This window comes from Cyprinodon tularosa, unplaced genomic scaffold, assembly GCF_016077235.1.
Source record: "Cyprinodon tularosa strain WSP-4 unplaced genomic scaffold, ASM1607723v1 ctg631, whole genome shotgun sequence".
NCBI lineage: Eukaryota > Metazoa > Chordata > Actinopteri > Cyprinodontiformes > Cyprinodontidae > Cyprinodon > Cyprinodon tularosa.
This window is the reverse complement of record NW_024039376.1, coordinates 513,455-535,121: the sequence shown is the minus strand read 5'-3', so window position 1 is coordinate 535,121 and position 21,667 is coordinate 513,455. Positions and strand designations below refer to the sequence as shown.

The following is a 21,667-nucleotide window of genomic DNA, read 5'->3' as shown; positions in this document are numbered from 1 at the left end:
CATGTACAGAAGGTTTTCTGTTTATTTGTTTCAGGGATGATTGAAGCAGTATGGTTGCCACCATAATGTGGATATAATGCTCGATTTACAACTCAATCTATATTCCTACCCTCACCTATGGTCAAGAAATATGGTTCATGACCAAAAGAACAAGATCGTCAATCCAAACTGTGTAAATACACTTTCTCAGCAGAGCAGCTGGGCCCTTCCTCAGAGATAGGGTGATGCACTCATTCATCAAGAATGGGCTCGTAGCAGAGCTGTTTCTCCCTGACATAAAGGGTAGTCACTTACGGTGGCTCGATCATTTGTACCAGATCTACAAGATGTCCTCCCTCAGGAGGTTCTCCAGGCTCGCCCTGCGGATAGGAGGCCCAGGGGATGACCTAGGACATTATGGAGGGGCTATGTATCTCAGCTCGCCCTGGAGCACCTTAGGCTTCCTTATGCAATCGCGGAAGGTGGAATGTACTGTATATAGATAATAACAGAAATTCATGAAATAATATGACCGAAAACCAACTGCCAACAGTGCAATATCTGGGTTGCAGTGATAAATCTTCAGTGTAAGATGTCCTGGATGACACCATTTGTTGTTCAAACGCACTGTCAATCGACCTCTATGGAGTTTTCCAGTCTCCTTTAAATCTCCGTCTGCTTGTGTGCCTGACAGAGAGACGCTGCAGTCCAAAATATAATCCAGCAGCCATGTTTCAGTAAGACATATGATACTGCATTGCTGATATTCTGGCAAAGGAAGGCATCGGCCAATTGTAAGGGCATATAAAGCAATCGAAATGCTCCTTTATACTTCTCTAAGTACTATTAATGGTAGCAATTTTTCAACAATTTATTTTATGTGGTGCAGTATTATACTTATTGTGCAGTGTCCAAATGTGCACCCTAACACCTATATCGAGCACTATATAGGGGTTATGCCATTTTATGAGTGTCCGATAGCCAAGTGGATGAAAAAGCAGTGGACTCAAAATTCTTAAAATTCACCTTTATTTTTTATTTTTTATTTATTCCTTTATTTAACCAGGAAAAGTCCCATTGAGATCAACAATCTCTTTTTCAAGGGAGTCCTGGCCGTTACAGCGGCAAAAGATTACATTACAAATTATAATTAGATCTATCTATAATTAGTAATTCATAAAACAGTTACAAACCATAGATCTCGAGCGTGTTCTCCACAGAGCATGCATGTTAGTCATAAATACCTGTCTTTATTCCACCAATCAGGGACCTGCAGGGAGCTGATAAGTTCTTCTGCTTGTGCAACTTTATCTATTATGTAAGAGACCAGGAAACTGGTCTGCAAATGTTGCTAACATGACATCCACATAATCAAGCATTCACACAAGTCTGATTCTCATGTGCACACTCATTTAACTAGTGAATTAGTGGCTGTAAAAGCTCTGGCTATAAGTGTAACTACCCCCTCTTGTGGTGAAACGTACAATGGCGCAAACATGACAACATTAAAAATCGAAACGATCACACTGAACAATAATGAGGAATAAAAATAAAAAAAGGAAACTAGAACAAAACAAAGCATTATGCAGATTCTGCATTAAACGAATAATTTCTAAGTGGATAAATATTTCGGTTGTTCATCTTAAACTTTTCTACATAAATATTTGTTCATGAATTTGCCAGTAGAATTCTAGTTTTACTCTACCAGATTTTAACAACAAACAGTGGCCACTAGATGGAGCTAGAGTGTAAAGAATCCAGAGGTTTTTTCACAAAGATCTCTGGGTCCACAGACATGAGAAGGAATTTATTTACCGATCATTTGCAGCTTAAGTATCTAAACAATAAATTTATATAATTACATGTTAGTTACAAAGAAGAAAATAGTTGTTTTTGTAATTTGCTATTTATAGACAGTATAATAATAAAGTCTAAAACACAACTTAGCACATAACAGAATGTGAATGTGTAGTGAATGAGTTACTGAATGTCATGAAAACAGAAGCAGAAAAAGGTGCTAAATCATCTAGTCCTTTTATCATTCCACTATATGAACCATTGCTGGTTAAAAATTCATTTTTTTCCTCCACCTTGAAATGAAAAAAGGTGCAGGTATTTAAACAAGGTGCAAAACCTCCTCTTCTGCTGAGCTTGAGGATGTGACTGATTCAAAGAAATTAGATTTTGACAAAAAGTAAGCTTCTGATCTTTGGAAAACTGTAAAATTATCCTCATCAAGGTTTAAATTGAAGAGCTATTAATGCAGAAGTACTTTAAAAAGTATGAATACAGCTCTACGGAGTCTTTAACACTGATTCATTGCTTGATCTATGCCCTCTGATTTAGGTTCGGCACTGCAGGTAAACTTTATTAATGTTCTATTTATTCTCTAAACAGCACAATGTGTCAGATTGCTTTAGAATCTATTTAAGCTTTTTTTCTATTTTGCAAACACTGAATAATGTTCCTCAGCAGGTCTAGTTCATTCCTGAACAGCAATGACTTTAGAGACTTTAGCGCAGAGTTCATCAAAGTTCACATTTTGTTTACTCATCCGATGTGTGCAGACTCCTCTGACCACATCCTCAAAAAGCCTGATGCAGGTTCTTTGAGGCAGATCAGACAGGATTATCACAGCCTCTGAGGTTGAACAGTTTCAAGTTCTATCATATCTGCAGCTTCAGCAAGTTTTGATGGTTGAGGTTAGTTAGAAACCATCCACCTTTCCCAGTAACTCAGAAAAAGAAAATAAAGTAAAAACCTTTGTTCAGTTTTTACGTTAAAGGAGCGCTCACAGAGAAGATGGTAAAAGTACTGAAGAACAGAGTCTGTACATGATGATGTAGAATAATTTATGACAGAAAGCCATTCAGACGGCCATGTCATGTATTTATTCTAAAACCTTCCAGGACATTCAAGAGCTTGGATATATTCTTGAATATTTTCCCTGGAAATTTTAATACTTTTCAGGACTTCTTTGAAGAATATATTAGTAATTTCAATGGTTACTTTCTAGATTGAAAAAAGTCTTTAATAAAATAAAAACATCCAAATTTTCCTGAACAGGCAGACAGGTGGAGCTCTGGGGTTATTTTTCATTCCCTGCTCCTGCTGTGCTCAACCTGTCTTGTAGCTAAGCTGCTTTGATAATAAAGATTTGTTAATGAGATTATCTTGCTTCTTTGGAAAACAACACTTTGATTCTGCTTCATATTGCATTTTGTGATTTATGATTTCCAGACACAGAAAACAGAATGGGCAGGCTGTGTTTCAGGCAGAGGTGGCGCCTGTCCACCATCCCCGCCCAGCAGTACCTGGGCTCCTGGGTGTGTCTTCACTGCATAAATAAGAACACAGATTGAACCAGATCCTCTCAAATCTGCTGATAGAAGGAAGTAACATCTCTCCTTTGTTACATTTTAAATGTAAACTCATGGTGCCCGTATTGTTTCTGGGATTTGTCTGTCTCCTGGCTGCTGGGGGATCAGCCTCTGCAGAAGGTGAGATTATGTGAAGATTATTCCAGATGTGTGGATATTGTTTGCTTGGTTAATGTTCCTTCATTCTTTGCTCTCAGAAAATTTAGTCCCCTTTTAATTTCGAAAAACTAGAGTCCTTGATAAAATAGCATTTCTAATTCTCAGCATTGTTTTTTAGCATAGAAATGTAATCTTGATGCACTTTACAAAATGTTTAGTAGTTAACCTGTTAATATCCATTAAAACACCTGGCTGTCCATCTACACAGCCCTAAGGAGAGCTGAGCCACAACATGTTCAGTATCTAACCTCTCTGTAAAGTTGACTCTAAAAGGGGTTTTCTCAACAGGGTGATAATAAGACATCTTTTAATGTGCTTCTTAAAACAAAGCTAACCAATAATGTTATCCAGTCTGATATCAGCCTGTTAATTCCTGAGTCCATCTCTATTAATCTGCTCTGTGTTGTTTCTCTGCTGCAGGTCAGAGCATCTCTGCTGCGATCGGAGGGGAGGTCACTCTGCCATGCAGGGCTGAGGGATACATGCCTCTGGAACTGATGGAGTGGAGCAGACCTGGAACACATCTACAATATGTTGTGATTTTCAGGAGTCAAAGCCGGGATCTAGAAATCCCAGAACAACGCTATGAGGGCCGAGTAGAGCTGAAGGACAGAGAGAACGGAGACGTGTCTCTGGTTCTGAAGAACGTGACGGCTGAGGATGGAGGAACATATCAGTGTTATGTTAAGAGAGACACAGACCGCATGAAGAGAGCCATTCAACCTGTCAGCACCGTCTACCTGGATGTTCTTCCTCCTCCTCCTTTAGGTGAGTCTCTCTCTGGATCAGAACCTCCAGCAGCTTCCTGGTTTTTCATGGTAGAAACATCTCATATTAAATATTCTATGTTCATCTCCTACCTGATGGGTCAGACTAACACCTGGTTCTGTTTTACAGAGGACCTGGATTCACGAAGGGAGGAAGGAGAGAACAGGGATGGAGGAAACAAGGATGAAGAGCAAACGCGTGGAAACCGTGGAGGATCTGTTACAGCTATTGTAGCTGTTGTAGCTGCCTGTGTTGTAATGGCTGTTATAGTTTCAGTGATGGTTGTTGCTGCAATTAGATGGAAGAAGATCAGGAATTATAGATGTTCTCCTCAGGATGAAGCAGAAACACCTCAGGACAACTGTCTCTGTAACAGCATCCATCCAGGCAGCATGACTCTGCATTAGCCTTTTTTTTTTTTTTCTCATTCATCCCCCTCCGTGAACTGCTACCTTGTCGTGGTGGAGGGGCTTAAGTGATGAACCTATTCTGGGTGATTAGTTTTAAACTTCACTCAGGGGAGAAGTCATACTAAGAGCAGTTTAGAAACTATTCTTCACGTCTAGTACAGTGTAGGAATGAGAGACAATGAAAACATGTAGAACTATATTTAGAAAATGCTGTGTTCTTATTTTTACTCATAGTAATATTTTGGTTTTGCAAACATTTATTTATATGCAGTTTAAATGTTTGGTTGTATTTTAGTCTGAAATGCGGATGGATTTTATAGAATTACAATATGGAAAATAGAGTGATATACTCTCATTTACTTGTTAATGATACGCAAAGTGTGTGGTCATGATAAATGCTAGTTCCTTTTAAATGTCACTTTTACACAAAAAGCTTTAAATAAAATGATATGAAGCTCATTATCGTTCCAGAAGTTTCTTTTTATTTTAATCAAAGGGCACAGTGCGGGGTGCGGTCATTATTATTGTCAGGTTGGTGAGGTTTGAAGAGGACCAAAAGGCAGAGACTGAAGCTGAGGTGGTTTCATGCAAATTTCATAAAAAAATGTTTGTAACTGAAGCAGAATCCAAACCAACAAAATACTTAAATTCAGAAAAACCTACATGAAGAATAAAAAATGAAGATGGACCAGCGAAGAGCGACTGAGCAGGAGGTGTTAATGTAGGAGACAGAAACAAAGACCAGGTTAATTGGCAGATGGGGCGCAGGTGTGAACAGAGAAGTCTAGAAAAGAGATAGAGGAAAGGAGACTGACACAAGAGGGCAACAGATGGTAATTAGAAATAACTAAGAACTTAAATACAATCAAAAATAACTAGAATAACACAAAATAGAAATAAACCCAATGAAAACTCAAAGCTAAAACTTATACAGAACCAAAACTATGACAATTACTGTCTAACCACAGAGTGAAGAAGTTCATTTCTTAGCTCACCTGCAATGGTTGAGACTGAAATGAAACTGACCAGCTGTGTGAACAGAACCAGGAGCCATGGTTGTGACTTGGTGCAGGTCTTATCATCCTGGCAGGTTATTAGGCAGGTTACCAGAGACCAGGTGTTTTTGGCTCAGCAGGTGTGAGACTCTTTTAATCATATTTAATCATAACCTCAAACATTGAAAGTCATCATGAACAGATCCATGAACAGCTTCTCTGTAATGTGAATCAATGAGGAGCTGTTTCTGAATTTCAGCCATAAAGGAAACACGAGCATGCATTTCTGACATTTTTATGATGATTAAAGATTTACACTTTTAGTCCACAGTCCCTCAGAGAAGGTCGCTGTAGTAATCAGTCCATCATTTCAGAATCAACCTTCCTGCCATCAGTCTGCAGACTGACTGAAAACAGGACCTGCTAAAAAAAAACCCCGGAGACTTTTGTTTTAATGAACTTGAGGAGCCCAACTAAAGTTGATTTTATTGTATTTTATTCTAATTTTAAAGTTCTATACATGTTTACAGTTACAACTAAATGGAGCAGACTGAGGTAAGAGGCTTTGGTGAAGATAGCTTTTGTTTCTCAGACACATATCCTGGTTTTACAGCCTCATTGTGTGCGAGCTGCACGTCCACACATTCTTCTGGGCTCAGTTCCAGCTGCTGGGGGAATCTACCTGTCCTCATCCTTTGGTCCAGCCTTGAGTATAATGCTGTGACTGAGCCTTCTATAAAACAATAACCACACATTTACAGCTTGTTTCTTCTGGATTTTTTATAGTGGAAACTTGAACCTTTCATGGTGGAAAGTTCAACTTTCCACAGTGGAAAGTCCCTTTTCTCATCTATAATCAATAGATTCAAATGACTGGTGGTTTTCCGTTAGACGTCTTCAAGGGCTACGGAAGGAGGAGCAGGACTGAGAACCTCTCCCATGTCATAACAAAGACAGCACAACAGAGAACATTCTCTCCTCTTTTAATTATTATTAGTGTCATCATCATCTTCCCCTTTACTTGAGTTTGGAAAACAGCGACCAAAATATTTTCTGTTATAACCAAAACAAGAATGCAGAAGCAAAAAGCGTTCTTGTACTTTCTCTTATTAAAGATATTGGTGTCATGTAATACACACATAGCCTATTTGAACTTTCCCTTTCTTGGCAGTCTGCATTGGAGTCACTCAGCAGGTGGCTGGCTAGCTCGAGTGGTAAGTCACACATCCTGCAAACAGGAAGCCTGGGTTTGTATCCCAGCTGGGGGGAATAAGCTGCCAGTGTGGGTCTATAGCCACGACTCTTTACACTAATGCTTGCTTTCTTGTGGTGGCCTAATGGTGAGGGCGTTGCTCTCAGAATCCAGAGGTTCCGAGTTCAGGCACCACTCGGTGTCTGAGCATGGCCCACACTGCTCCCCAAGGGGATGGGTTAGATACAGAGAGATAATTTCATTGCTTTGTACTTGTGACTGTGAAATGGCAATAGAAACGCTGGAGTCCTTCAAAACATTCCTGTTACCACAAATGGATATTAGTGTTAAACTGATTTAAGTGAACTGAATAAACAACAGCATAAATCATTTATCAGGACACCCTTCTTCTTCCTCCTTGGTTAAAAATTGTTGGCGTATACGTGATGTGTGCCGTCCCCTCCCTCCTACAGACTTCATATTGTTGACTTTTACTCTTTTGCTCTGGATCTAGACTTTGCTTCTGTCATTGTTTGTCCAATGAGCTCTACCTCAACAGTAAATGAACTCTAGTTACACATTGACAGAAATATGTAACTAGAGTGGTGTGAAATGGTGCCTGTAGAGTCCCTGATCAGAAGTTTCATGGTTTTATTGGACTCTTCATAAAGTCAAAGAGGATCCTTTGCAGTTGAACATTTCTGACCTTCTCTCCTTGATAACACACCTTGTTCTTCACCTCTTCCTGTTTTTAGAGTTGAACCTTTGTTCTGCTTCACTGGTTTCTATATAATTCTTCCTCCTGCCAGGTCTGACCCACTATATCTGCTGCTATACTGGTCATAACTCACATTTCTTTATTTTCTGTAGCTTAAAATGCAATCTAACACACATAAATACATGATTTATGAATATATGCACTTGAATTATTTTTGGGAGTCTCTGTCTCTTCCTGCCTCTTTGCAGCATTTCATTACTCGGTTGGCCAGCAGGTCAGTTCTTAAACACCTGCATGGATTTTATTCAAACCAGTTGTCACAAATACAACGCAAATTTTCACTAGCTTGTTTCTAGGATGAGTTCAAAGCTTAAAGGAATAGTACACCCAAAACATGATTAGCCTTCATTTTCTACTCAGTAGTGTATAGGAAATCCTATACACTACTGTTTATGCTCTAAAAACCTTCTAAATGACTTCGTTTCGAGTAAATTCTGGATGCTACCCACTCAGGACACTTGGAATACATTGGAGGAGCAGTATGGAGGAATATTGACACGTTTTTTGTGGACTTTTATGGACCTTTCTGCCTCGGGCGCCATAGACCTCCATTATTTGAATGTCAGCAGACAGCAAGAAGCCTCCCAGATCTCCAGATGCATTTGAGATATCAAAAAAGTACTCCAGAGTGTTGTTCAGCATGGGGGTGAGTAGAAAATGAAGGCTAATCATGTTTTGGGTGTACTATTCCTTTAACCCTACCTAGCGACATCAATGCCCTCATTTTTTTGGTTAGCATGGAGCCTTGTTGAACAGGTCTTTGTCTGACCCTCAGCTAGTGCCTTCTTGCCTTAGAGCTCCCTTTCAGATGCATTTAAGCTGCTGGACAACAAAGCTTTAAGGATCATCTGGGCACTGAAACAAATAACAAATAAGCAGAGCACCTGCTGAAAATAGCTATATGAGAGTCTTACTGTATCTTACTGACAATTCAGATTAGTTTTCCAGTTTTAGATGTTTTGGTAAGAGTCTAGACTCCGGTTAAAATAAACTTTCTCTGCAGCAGAGCAGCTGGGCCCTCCCGCAGAGATAGGGTGATGTTCTCATTCATCAAGGATGGGCTCGTAGCAGAGCCGTTTCTCCTCGAACTAAAGGGCGGTCACCTAAGTTGGCTCAGTCATCTGTACCAGATCTACCAGATCTCCTCCCTCAGGAGGTGGTCAGGACTCGCCCTGCTGAGAGGAGGCCCAGGGATGACAAGGGATGACCCAGGACATTATGGAGGGACTATATATCTCAGCTGGCCCTGGATCACCTTAGGCCCCCATCTCTAATGGCAGAAGGTGAAATTTATATTGACACTAAGCAAATAATTTGGCAGAAAAGCAACCACTGTCAGCTCTGAGTCAGCTGTTGTAGCAGAAGGGAGCTGTTCCAGGCTGACACTGTTTTTCCTCAAGAGTTTATGCTTACACTTTACATTAACCATCAAAACCATCATTTATAAATGATAAAGAGACAATTTATCAACGATTAAGAGAGTTTATGAAGGTGTGATTCATTTTTACACTACATCTAAACCATTTATAAAAGATGAATAGATTATATAATAAGGAATGTAGCCCACTGATGTTAGGCTGAGCAACATGATCTGTTTAACTTTTATAAATGGTTTAGATGACGTTTATAAATGATTATCAATCATGGAATATTTGATGTGTCTATCTGAACATTTTCTCCATTTCCTTTCTACACCTGATTAGGTAATGCTGTGCTTGTTTGCAGTTGTTTCATCCTGAGCTGCTCAGGTCTTAATGAGGTGAATCTGCAGAGCTGAGCATCACTGAAGTGTTTAATTTAAGATTGTAAACTATCCAGAATAATTTAGGGATGCATTTAAGGCATTTAGTTAAATATCTGCAAAATATCAAACCTCTATGATGTATAACCAGATCAGATGTTGTTTGAGTGTTTAGATCCACCAGTGTTAAAGCATTACTGTAAAACTTCTGCAGAAACATAAACAGATGTTTATATTCAGTACTCTGTAAAATGAACAGTTTTATACTTTGATTGTTTTATATTCTGTCACATCTTCTGAGAGTAAAGACCAACCCAAACTAGAACAGAATCTTGGTGTGTAAGGAAAGATCAGCTACTTTCCAGCAGTCTTAATGAAAGTATATCTTAAAATATGTCACGGTTTTGCATTTAGACACCATTTATTCAGTACAAGTTAAAGTTTACCACACAGGAAACACATTAAATATGAAGAACTAGTTTCGATCAAATGAGTGCAGAGCTGAACATAATATTCTGAAAATGATTCCCCTTAACTCTCCATGTGAACCAGGGTGGTGGCAGCGTCATGCTGTGGGGATCATTTTCAGGACATAAAGCTGGATGGAGTTGATAGGAAGAAAAGCATGCTTAGTGTGAGGGATTGCATTCTGCCTCAGCTAGGATTAGTCCCACTGAGTGGGCCGATCTAGTTGGTAGCTTGGTACCGATTGGAGCTTCTTGGTTGAGCTCTGTTCGTCTGCTTCTGAAAGGGGAACACTGTTTTTTTCACATTGGGCTCTTGATTTTACGTTATTACATCATGTTCTACTCACCCGGTTATAAAAAATATAACGGGCGGATGTTTGGGGGACAGTAATTGGCCTACATGTTATGCATGTAGCCATAAAGAATAAATGATGAACAGTTCAGTTTGTGCCTTCAAGTCGTTGCCCATAGGAAGACGTTACTGGATATAACCTAACGGAATATCTTCAGAACGGCTCCAAATGACACTAAACTCATATGGGTGAGTAGAACATGATGGAATAACGAAAAATCAAGGACCCAATGTAAAAAAAAACGGTGTTCCCTTTTAAGACTAGTCTGGTATTCTGTCAGTTGAATTCTCGCAGTGGGAGTCTTAGACCCAGATGGTTCTCTCGACGACCTTTGGTGGTCAGCAACACCTGGAAAGGACACGTCCACCTCTGGGATCTCCAATTCTTCCTCCTGAAATTATTTATTAAGACAAAATCTGCCGGCTGTGATTAATGAAATGGTTTGGTAACTGGCGTAGGCAGTCCCCCCTGTGTCTGCTCCCTCATGGCCTTTAGCAGGGCTGTACGGGAAAAATGCAGTAGTTGAGCATTTTATCGTCACATGCCAATGTGGATGTTTTAGTAATCTCTCTGCAAAGAGACTTTAAAAGAACTGAGGTTAGATATTTGGCGGCACATGCGCATCAAAACAATTTTGAAATGTCTAGACCCAATTCATAGGGATCTGCTTTATGTCCCCCCTACATTAAACATCACAGCATAGTGACTGCTACAAGATTTATCTATCACTCCTATTCAGACAGGCACACTCAAAACATTTTATCTCACAAAATAGGCCAAGGAATAACTATGATTTCACAGATGCTTTTTGGGCCTCAGTTAAAACCTGTAGAGAAATCTTGAGGTGTACGAATGGCTTTGTTTTTTGTGTGGGCTTTTAGTTCAAATGGAAAATTCCCACATGAGCGTGTTCTTCACAGAGCTTGCATGTCAGTTATAAATACCTGTCTTTATTGCACCAATCAGGAACCTGCAGGGAGCTGATAATTTTTTCTGCTTGTGTAACGCTAGCTATCATGTGAGAGACTAGGAAACTGGTCTGCAAATGTTGCTAACACGACATCCACATAAGCATGCATTCACACAAGTCTGATTCTCATGTGCACTAAGAGGTAGATAATCCAGGTACGGAAAGTAAAAGGCTTGAAATGAAAAAAATTCAAACAATTTGCATTTCCAGAACACAGACTGGAGGCTGAAAAATGAAAAAAAAAAAAAAAAACGAGGCTATTACTCCTTTCACATCAAAGGTTAGAAGTGTGAGAGGAGGAAGTCCAATCATGTGACCTCTGGGCCTCTCTGACCTCCACATTGATCAAACAGGAGCCCTGGTCTGAAAACAGACTGTTTTATCTCCCCTCTGGAAACAGCTTCCATTATAAAGATGTTTCCATTGATTTTTCTCCTTGTCCAGATTAAAACATAAAACAGATCCCAGTTCACATCTAATGACGTCAGACAAGGTTCTGACCTCTGACTGTTTACATTTAACTAGTGAGTTAGTGGCTGTAAAAGCTCTGGCTATAAGTGTAACTACCCCCTCTTCTGGTGAAACGTGCAATGGTGCAAAAATGGCATTAAAAATCGAAATAATCACACTGAACACTAATGAGGAATAAAACTAATCTTTTAAGGAAACTAGAACAAAACAAAGCATTTTGAGGATTCTGTATTAAATTAATAATTTCTAAGCAGATAAATATTTCTGTTGTTCATCTTAAATCTATTCTTCACAAATGTTTGTTCATGAATTTGCCTGCAGAATTCTAGTTTTACTTTACCAGATTTTAACAAATACTTTGGCCACTAGATGGAGCTAGAGTGTAAAGAATCAGTTCCAGATGTAAGTTTACAAAGATCTCTGGGTCCACAGACATGAGAAAGAATTTCTTTAGCGATAATTTAAAGCTTAAATATCTAAATAATAAATATATATAACTACATGTCAGTAACAAAGGAGAAAACTTTTGGTTATGTAATTAGCTATTTATAGATAGTGTAACAAGATAAAAGTCTAAAACACAACTTGGCACATTGCATTATGTGAATTTGTTGTGAATGAGTGACTGGATATCAGGAAAACAGAAGCAGAAAAAGGTGCTAAATCATCTAATCCTTTTATTATTCGACAAAATGAACCATTGCTGGTGAGAAATTCAGTTTTTCTCCTCTTTATTTATTGCAACTGATATTTATTAATTACCAGGATAGATCAATATGTTCTTGTTTCTTTTATGAAATAGACCAGAATTCTCTTTTCTGTATTTGAGTGTATTTGCTTTACTCAAATTCTATCATTTGTTGTTTCTTCTAAGTTATTGTGCTTTTACTTGTGTTGATTTTCATGCACTCTTTCCACCTCTGCATAGTACCAAGTACCAGCAGTGTCAAAAGTGCATACATTTGTTACTTAAGTAGAAGTATAGATACTGCAGTTTAAAAACACTCTGGTAAAAGTTAAAGTATCAACTTGACCTCTTCACTCAAGTAAAAGTGAAAAAGTATGTGCTCCAGAAACTACTTAAAGTATAAAGTAACCTTACAAAAAACAGCCAGATACCGCTATATGAATTGAAAGCTAAATTTTTCGAGTATTTCGAAAAATTCTCTGAGATAGGGCCAAGGATGATGGAGGTCTTGTTGGTCTCCGTCTCCCGATACGCTCTCACTGTGTCCGACCTTTCAGACATTTCAACATCTTTTTCTGAATCCATCATTGTAGCATGGCATAGACAATTCACGTTAGCAGTTTGAAGAACACCTGCTAGCTTCTGGTGATTTCCTTTAGCTAACCAATGAGTGTTTGCGTTCTATGACTCATCCAATCACACTAGTTTTCACTAGATGTGGATGGAGCCAATGATCTGCATTGGATGGAGCACATGATAGGGAAATAAATATTTAGAAACATAAAACCAGGGGTAACCAATTAAAAATCAGCAGGGTATGAATAAAGAAAATCATCAACCAGTAAAGGTCCAGAGACATTTTAATGATCTGTTACAGAATTTAACACTGAAATAAAATGAGGTGTTTATGCATCCATGTTATGCATGAATTTTTAAATAAAAAATAAGGAAAAAAACAGAAAATTTTTCCATTTTAAAATCTAAAGTGTTTTTTGAAGTAGAGAACAGCAATCTCTCAGTTTTGTATGTATAGAATTTTCTGATTCACATATTTTTAAAAACACCTGAACGGACTGTTTTTTTTGTTCTGTTTTTTCTTTCTTTTTTCTGTCTTAATGTTGGCAGTGGGCTTTAGGCTGCCCTGCAAGGCTTTAAACCTGGGTTTGAATGGAGACTAAGCCATTCTCAAGCACATATCAAGGGGCTCATTTTGAGCCTGGATCCAGATTTATTGTTGATTCTGTTCATGGTGGAGAATCCTGCTTCACAGCAGCAGGTTGAGCCAAACATCCTCACTAAGACACCTTCAAAATGAAAAGAAGGCACAGATACGTATTTGTTAAACAAGATTCAAAACCTCCTCTTCTGTTGAGCTTGAGGGGTTGCAGGAAGTGACTGATTGAAGGAAATGAAATGTTAATAAAAAGCAAGCTGCAGAGCTTTAGAAAGCTGTGGAATTATCCTCATCAAGGTTTAGTTTGAAGAAAGTTTTGAAGAAAGATTAATGCAGAAGTTATTTATTATATAAACAGCACAATGTTTCTGATTTATGCTCTGGAGTCCAGCTAAGCTTTTTTTAACATTGCAAAAACCCGAATAATGTTCATCAGCAGGTCTGGTTTATTCCTGAACAGCAGTGAACTTTAAAGACTTTAGCACAGAGTTAATCAAAGTTCAGATTTTGTTTACTCGTCTTATGTGTGCAGACTCCTCTGACCACATCCTCTAAAAACCTGATGCAGGTTCTTTGAGGCAGATCAGAGACGATTATCACAGCCTCTGAGGTTGAACAGTTTCAAGTTCTGTCATATATGCAGCTTCAGCAAGTTTTGATGGTTGAGGTTAGTTAGAAACCACTTTTCCCCCGTAGCTCAGAAAAAGAAAAGAAAGTAAAAACATTTCTTTAGTTTACATCTTAAAGGAGGGCCCACAGAGAAGATGGTAAAAGGCCTGAAGGACAGACTGAAGGTTATTATCATGAATACTCCTGTGTAAAAAAATGTGTTTTAATGCAATAAAAGCAGAAAGGTTCCTCAAGTTTTCACATCAGTCAGTGCTACATGCTCACCATTGACCACTTGCAGACATGTGTTATTTTTTGTTTTTAATCCATCTAACTTTTAAAAGTCAGACTCACACATTTAGCATGTTATAAAAGGAAGAAGGAAATTAAATGGCCTGTCAGCTGAGACGTGATTATCCTTTCTAAAAATGTAAGAATTACCTCAGGAATCAGTCCAAAGCATGAAAAGCTTTAAAACGGATCGATGGCTGAGAACTAAAGGGTTTTTATCTGACTGGAGGTTGATATAAACTAGATATTCTGATGTTCGATATGCGTTTCCTGCTCTACCAACAGCAGATCTATACTTTGATACTTGCGCTCTGAATTTAAAATGAATTTTTTTCTGAAAGAAAATTGTGTTACCATAGCAACAGTTGTCCAGCTGCTGTCTTTTGTGCCACTTCAGCCTGAACAAAAGTAAAAAAAAAAGTGAAATCAGAAATAAAAGATAAAACAATGATGATATATTAGGTTTTATCCTTTGTACTGTTCTCAGCTGAGGTGATGTCAGGATTGGTTCAGTCTAAACACTGTTTTCTGGCTGATTTGGATCCATGTTAAAACAAAAACAGGCCTCAGATTTACCTGAAGTTTCATAACCGCAGTATATGTCTGCAGAAAAAATATAAAAAACCATTTGATCACAATAAAATAAGGTTCTATGCACCCAGCATTCATCATGAACACGTTTAGATTGCACTGGATACAATCAGCAGACATAAACGGACGTAGTGCCATCTGCCAGAGGTACACCTAGCTATCAGAGAGCTACTTCACATTTCTGAAGAGCTTCAGGCAGGATAAACCTGGGAAAAGTTGTGTTTTAGGTTATTTTGTTGGTATTAATCATGTTTGAACTATAAAACAAGTGTTGATGGATCTTTATCATACATGTTTTTTTTAAACCAAAACATCTGTTATCAGGCCACAACCCTTCTGTATGCAATTTAATGATAAACAAGAGATACATTTTGAAACCAATAAAGTTCAAATCTCACTTTGATTATATCTGTTTTAAATATTTATAAAAAAAATTAGAATCTAACTTTTATGAAATGCAAACAGATAATTTATTTAACATTTAATAAATAATATTATGAACCATTCTTTCACTAACTTTTTGATTTTGGTTTATTAAATATTCTAACTAAACCTTCGGGAACTTCTACAATGTTCATTCCTTAAAATATCATCAAACAATAATAGAACAGAAAACTGACATTGTCTTAAGAATTGCAAAGAGAGAACATATACATTTCTTTGAGATTTTTCTAAAGCAGCATCTTTGGACATTTGATTCCTAATAATAAAGTCTTAACAACTTTTCAGCACCACGGACAGCTCCACTCCAAGAGCCAGGCAGAAATTTGCTGATATTTCAGATAATTTCAAAACCATTATACTAATGAGATATAAACTGTTCAACATTCCCTTTTAACAGGAAGATCCTCTAGCAAAAACATACACAATGTGAGTGGGCATCTGCCGAAGCTGACTGGGGTTCAAGGAGACAGAAGCAGACATAGAATAAAAAGCAGAGATATTAAAGACAACTGTCAGCCAGCTCCAGATGCGGCCCCGTCCAGGAAACACACAACCAGGCAAACAAGCTCCGAGCCAACTCCTATGTCAGAAGATGAAGAGAGCACATCCAGCCAGTCGCAGTCAGAGAAACAGGACGCCACTGAAAAACAGGCCAAGCTCTGACATCTACGTACAAAGATGTTGATGGCAGCAGCACAGCTGATATTTCGCTAAAGCCAAACAGGAACAGACCAGATGAAGCTACTATGAGAAAAAGCAGAGAGAGCAGAACAGATTCTGTAGAGTGGGAGATTAGAGATAGAATGAAGCTGAAGGATTAATAGGGTTCCCTAAGTCCTCCAGCAGTATAAGCCTATAGCAGCATAACTATAGAGATAGCTCTGGATAACGTAAGCCACTAATCTTCGTCAAAAGGGAATAGTTTAAGTTTTAAGCCTAGCCTTAAAAGTAGACAGGGTGTCTGCCTCACGGACTAAAACTGGTAGTTGGTTCCACAGGAGAGGAGCCTGATGACTAAAAGATCTGCCTCCCATTCTACTTTTAGAAATTCTAGGAACCACTAGTAAACCTGCAGATTGAGAGCGAAGTGCTCTGTTAGGAACATAAGGAACAATCAGATCTCTGATGTAAGATAGTAAATGACCTGTACTTATATAGCACTTTTTCAAGTCAGGTCAACTTCTTCTAATGGTAGATGGGAGATAGTCCTACAATCCCTGTGCTAATACAGGACAGAAAGAGCCAATAAAAGCTTAAAGGACAAGAGAAAGTAAAAATCACTTTCTTAAATGAAAAACACCTAAAAGATTAGATCGGCATTCTCTACATCCATTACAGTCCAGTACAACTAGAGATCATCTTGAAAAGATTTCCTAATATCACCAAATAACCGGTGAGAACTTCGTTTTCAAAATCTTACAACTAAGTACTTTCTCCTGCTCTATCAATGTCTTACTGAAAGCTTGCTTTAAGATATCTCTGTTTGTTACAACATCTGATTTAAGTTAAATCACAACAATTTGCCTTTTGTCAGATGATTTCCCACAGGCCCCAAAAAAAACTGCAGCCATTAAAAGAGAAACTTAGACAAATTTGTCCTGCAGAATTACAGTCCCGTCTCAACGCTCCCCCTAATCAGTGAGATTATTGACACGTACGTTTTGTTTCAACAGTTAAACCCCTTCTTACAATTACAGCCGGTTCAACATCCTCCAGTTAGTCTTCCTTCCTCACCACAGTACAGAGACTGCCCTTGTCAAGTTGTTCAGTGACATCCATATAAATCCAAACTTTAAAACAACCCCATTTTTGGAACTTGGTACATTCTACACTCCTACTCGCTCTATTTATTTAGAGCACCTGGAAAACTGCTTTTGCCTTCTGCACATGCATTTCTGCACATTGTTTGCAAGAGAGAGCAGAATTTCAAGAAACCATTTACAGGGAAACCACATGAAAATTAGCTGCATTAGCATTTGCTGTGGACAAGCATTTAGAGGTCCTTAGAACTGATGAAAGATCACTTAATTATAAGTAATTATCTGTAGTTGGTATAACTGTTAATATAATAATTCTGTGTTCCTGAAATAGAGGGCTGAAAGGGGTCCACAACAGCTGAAACCAAACAAAGTAAAAAGCAACCTGTTTGTTACGCACATTTATGCAAACATGAGCATCTTTAGACCAGACACCATGGAAACTCTGACAGGCCAAGGCTGCATTAACATGTGAGGGGAAGTCAGATGGGACCAGCAGGTGGTTTCTGTGGTTTTAATAGATAAACACGCCATGCTCAGTGTAGCCTGACTGTTTAAAATCATCCTGACCAGAAAAAAATTCAAAGAAAAGTGACAGCAAAAAAAAATGAAAGTAGGATTTATTAAAACATATACTTCATAATTTTAAACATCACAACTTGTGATATGTTTTAAAGTTCAAGCCTTTCTTAAATGAAACACCTTGGTGCTCACCAAAAGTTTTTCTCTGCTGACAGGAAATCTGACAAGCAGTGAACAGAAAGAACAGGATAACCACAGACTGCTAATGCAGAACATTACATTCGATGATGTAAAACAATAAAAAAAAAAAAAAGGCTAGCTTCTGTCAAACTATGTAAATATCAAAGTGAAATTTTACAAAGCTGTTTTTCCAGTTGGTACTGTCCTTTTAAAAAGGACGAGAATGTGCAATTGGTTGTTTGCTTATTCTGATTTTGAAAAAAACTTTTCATGTTCTTTTCTCCTTAATGTAAAAACTTCTAACTCTAAGGATTAATACATGATTCTCTACAATAACAGGACACAATCATCCATTCCTTATTCAGCCTGAGTTGAAGAAGTCATTACCACTCAGATGGGCAGATTATCTTCTGCAAATTAAATAAGTGACAATTAGATTAAATATCTGTTTTTAAACACTGGAAAAAAAATTGATAAAATGATAAGTGAGTCTAAAGGGATACCTTTTCTTTCTTGATATAAACATATCATCAGTAGAGTGGAGATGAGGTAAGGACAAAACACAACCAGGTGGATAAAAATACGAAGGACACCATTTGAGGAGAATGAAGAAAGAGTCTGGTCTGGAGCTTTTGAAAGATCTGTTTATATGTGTATAGATATAGATATGAGTGGAGATGTAGATTAACACGTAAAGAGACCTAAAACATATCAGGTAACTTTGCATAATTTTGGAGTCGAAAACATAGAAACGCTGCTGACCTTCAACAGAGATCCAGCTGGATGGAGACTCTCCATGACCCCTGATGTTACACCTGTAGAGGCCTTCATCAGAGCTGGTCACATGGTGGAGGGTCATGTGACCTTTGGGCTCAGTCCTGATGAGGGAGCCATCTTTATAGAAAGCAGCTGGGAGGTTGGAGGGAGTGGTCTCTGTTAGACAGCTCAGAGTGACGTCATCTCCCTCCATCACAGGGAGGACAGGACTCTGCAGGATCACTGATCCACCTCAACACAGAGACAAACTACAGCATTTCATCCATTTCCACACAGCTTCATCAACACTAACTCCACAGTCTGATCTTACCAGTGACAGTGAGCTGGATGCTGCTGCTGGCTGCTCCCTCTCTGGACGACCAACACCAGTAAACTCCACTGTCTGATATGAACAACCAGCTGATGTTACAGGTAGATCCAGCTGGTTTTCCCCATCCATATCCACACTGAGTCCTGGTTCCTCTGGTTGTGTTCCTCCATACAGTCCATCCAGCAGAGCTGTTGTTCTCCTCACAGCTCAGAGACACAGAGTCTCTAGGAAAGAATTGAGATCTGCTGGGACTCACAGTCAGAGCAGCTAAAAAGGAAAATAACTTGTTTATAGAACTTGTTTCAGATCCAGTGTGAAGAACTAACAAGCATTTTATGATCCCATCAAAGTAAACATCAAGTTTATCTTCTCCGGATGCTAAATCTGAATATTGGGATGTTAAACAGGAATTGAACTAACCTTGGTTTGTTGTGCAGCTCAGCACCGAGCTCAGAACTAGAAAGAGAGGAAAAATCCCTTAGAACTAAAAACTTCATCATTTCTTGCATAAAGAGAGTTTTACACCTCTAATAGTTTCCATTCAGACCGTTACTCTAAATGTTGTTCCTGCAGGTAGTAAATACCTCTCTGTGACAAAGTTCTATTAATATTTTCTATGTTTCGTCTGTTCTCTTCAGATTCCAGTAGAACTTCTCCTCAGTGTGTTTTAACCCAGTTCCAGGCTGTTTCCCAGCCTCTCCTCCATCATCAGTTATCTACAGAAACCCAGGAAATGTTCAGAAAGAATCTCTACTTACTGAGCAGAAATCTGACAGATGTTTCCTTCATTGTGTCTCTCAGAGCTCTGATAGAGATGTTCAGAGGCTGAGAATAAAACCCTCCTCTTCCTCTGTGGTTGAGGGGCTGCAGGAACATGAAGCAGCCAATGATGTAAAGACACGTATCTCCACCAACTGGGCCCTGGCTGTGGGTTAGCAGCATCACATCCCTGAGATCCAATCTGTCCTTCATTTGACCTTTCTCTGTTATTCTAACCATGTTGTAAACATTTGATTCTTTTGTTAATCTTTACATTCATAACACATTCCTGAACTCTTCAAAATAGATTCAAAACAAAACAACAGGACTTTAGACTGAGATGATTGCAACTTTAAGGTGTAGGAATGTTCTGTTCTGCAGAGCTAACTCCACCTGCAGGTTGGCCTCTTCTAACAACAGGGCATCATTAGTGTAGTTGTTATCCGGGGCTGCCCCATTCTCTTACCCAACACATAGGAAAGCATAGGGTCTAAACCCACCCCTGCATTAAGCTAACTTCCAAAGAGTATCCCCTCTAGGTGGGAGCACCTACTAGATGATGTTTAAAATATGTTCCGCCAACTCAAGGTTGCCCCAATGCCAAAAGAAGCACCAGTGCAACTGAGCGCCGGCCAGGCACCACAGCAGAAATGGTTTCAATACCTGCACATCGGGTGGTGGTTTCAACAGATATGGCCAGACTCCGCTCCCCTTACACACCTACTCCAGTTCCTCTGTGGGAAGCCCATTGCACTTAAGGCCAGCCAAGAGACATATTACAACCACTGGGTCCTAGGCAATCCCCTGGACCTCCTCCAGGGGAGGTCCAATATCCGAGTTTGATATCATGGCTCTTGGCGTGACAGGCTCTCATCCTAGACTCTCCCTGATGACCCAAGCTTGGCACCCTATCTCTAAAAGGGTGCCTGGCTTCCCCAGGGAGAAAACTCCTTTCAGTAAAGAGATCTCATGATCCAGATTTCCTGATAAGGATAGAAATGTTGAATAACCAATAAATCAAGAGCTTGGCATTTGCCTTTGTCAATTTTACAGAACAGACCCGTATAGGGTCCACATTATGGCATCTGCACTAATCCATCTTTGGATCTCCAGCTCATTTCTCCCATCCTGTGGGCAGAGCACCCTAAGATACTTGAAATCCTGCACTTTATGGAGGAACTCTCGTCTGACCTGATTAGGGGAACAGTGGGCGACAGTGGTGTTGGATGCAGGAGTTTGCCCTGAAATCGAAGGATTGACGGTTCAAGCCCCGACTCCGATTTTCAGTGTCATTGTGTCTTTGGGCAAGACACTTCACCTGCATTGTCTACTGATGGTGGTCAGAGGGCCCGGTGGCGCCAGTGTACGGCAGCCCCGCTTCTGTCAATGAGACCCAGGGCAGCTGTGGCTACAGTGTAGCTTGCCACCATGAGTGTGTGCTTGAATGGGTGAATGAATGTAGTGTAAAGCTCTTTGGTCAAGTCTCCTGACTTGAAAAAAAGGCGCTATATAAGTACATGCCATTTACCATTTAGGGGAAGAACTAGGCAAGAACTATGGACCAAGGTTTGGTGGAGATGTTCTTCATGGCTGCTTTGCACTGACCTAAATTTCCTTTTACTGTCTTTCCTCAGTCAGTTGTCCTATATGAGCATCAGAGTTTTTGGCATATCTTGCTCCAGCTCTGCCTGTGTTAATGGCCTCCTTCACTTCTCACTCAAATCATTGTTTTCTAACAGAATGTATGTATATTAAGCTGAGTCCTGCACTAAGGAGCTAGCACTTACTGTGCTGAACCATGCTTCTGTTTTGTGTTGAGCTATCCTATTAGTAATGAGGTTGCATTCTTTCCCCAATATAAAGCTCTGCATATACCTTGTTGGACATTTATTTTAAGTTTCC

General features: G+C 39.1%; 2 protein-coding genes across 2 annotated transcripts in view; one reads left to right on the top strand and one right to left on the bottom strand.

Annotated features, from left to right (window-relative positions):
• The window catches only part of LOC119798648 (high affinity immunoglobulin gamma Fc receptor I-like), a 75,533-nt gene extending 55,528 nt beyond the window's left edge, over positions 1 to 20,005 (bottom strand). The window contains exons 1-4 of the mRNA XM_038308205.1: positions 19,765 to 20,005; positions 19,427 to 19,462; positions 19,007 to 19,273; positions 18,682 to 18,927 (exon numbers count right to left, since the gene is read on the bottom strand). Of these exons, the coding sequence (XP_038164133.1) occupies positions 18,682 to 18,927; positions 19,007 to 19,273; positions 19,427 to 19,462; positions 19,765 to 20,005 (790 nt within the window). The remainder of the gene's footprint in view (positions 1 to 18,681; positions 18,928 to 19,006; positions 19,274 to 19,426; positions 19,463 to 19,764) is intronic.
• On the top strand, positions 3,896 to 4,702 carry LOC119798637 (putative butyrophilin subfamily 2 member A3). Its single transcript, XM_038308191.1, has 2 exons — positions 3,896 to 4,286; positions 4,416 to 4,702. Exons 1-2 carry the CDS (start codon positions 4,001 to 4,003, stop codon positions 4,691 to 4,693), a joined length of 564 nt encoding a protein of 187 aa, XP_038164119.1. The 5' UTR covers positions 3,896 to 4,000; the 3' UTR covers positions 4,694 to 4,702.
• Positions 20,006 to 21,667: the final 1,662 nt, after the last annotated feature.

What these genes read in the sequence shown, in the direction of transcription:
- LOC119798637 (XM_038308191.1), top strand. Translation starts at nt 4,001, where the DNA reads ATGCCTCTGGAACTGATGGAGTGGAGCAGACCTGGAACACATCTACAA. An exon ending in TCTTCCTCCTCCTCCTTTAG is followed by an intron (nt 4,287 to 4,415) that starts GTGAGTCTCTCT and finishes TCTGTTTTACAG; the next exon opens with AGGACCTGGATTCACGAAGG.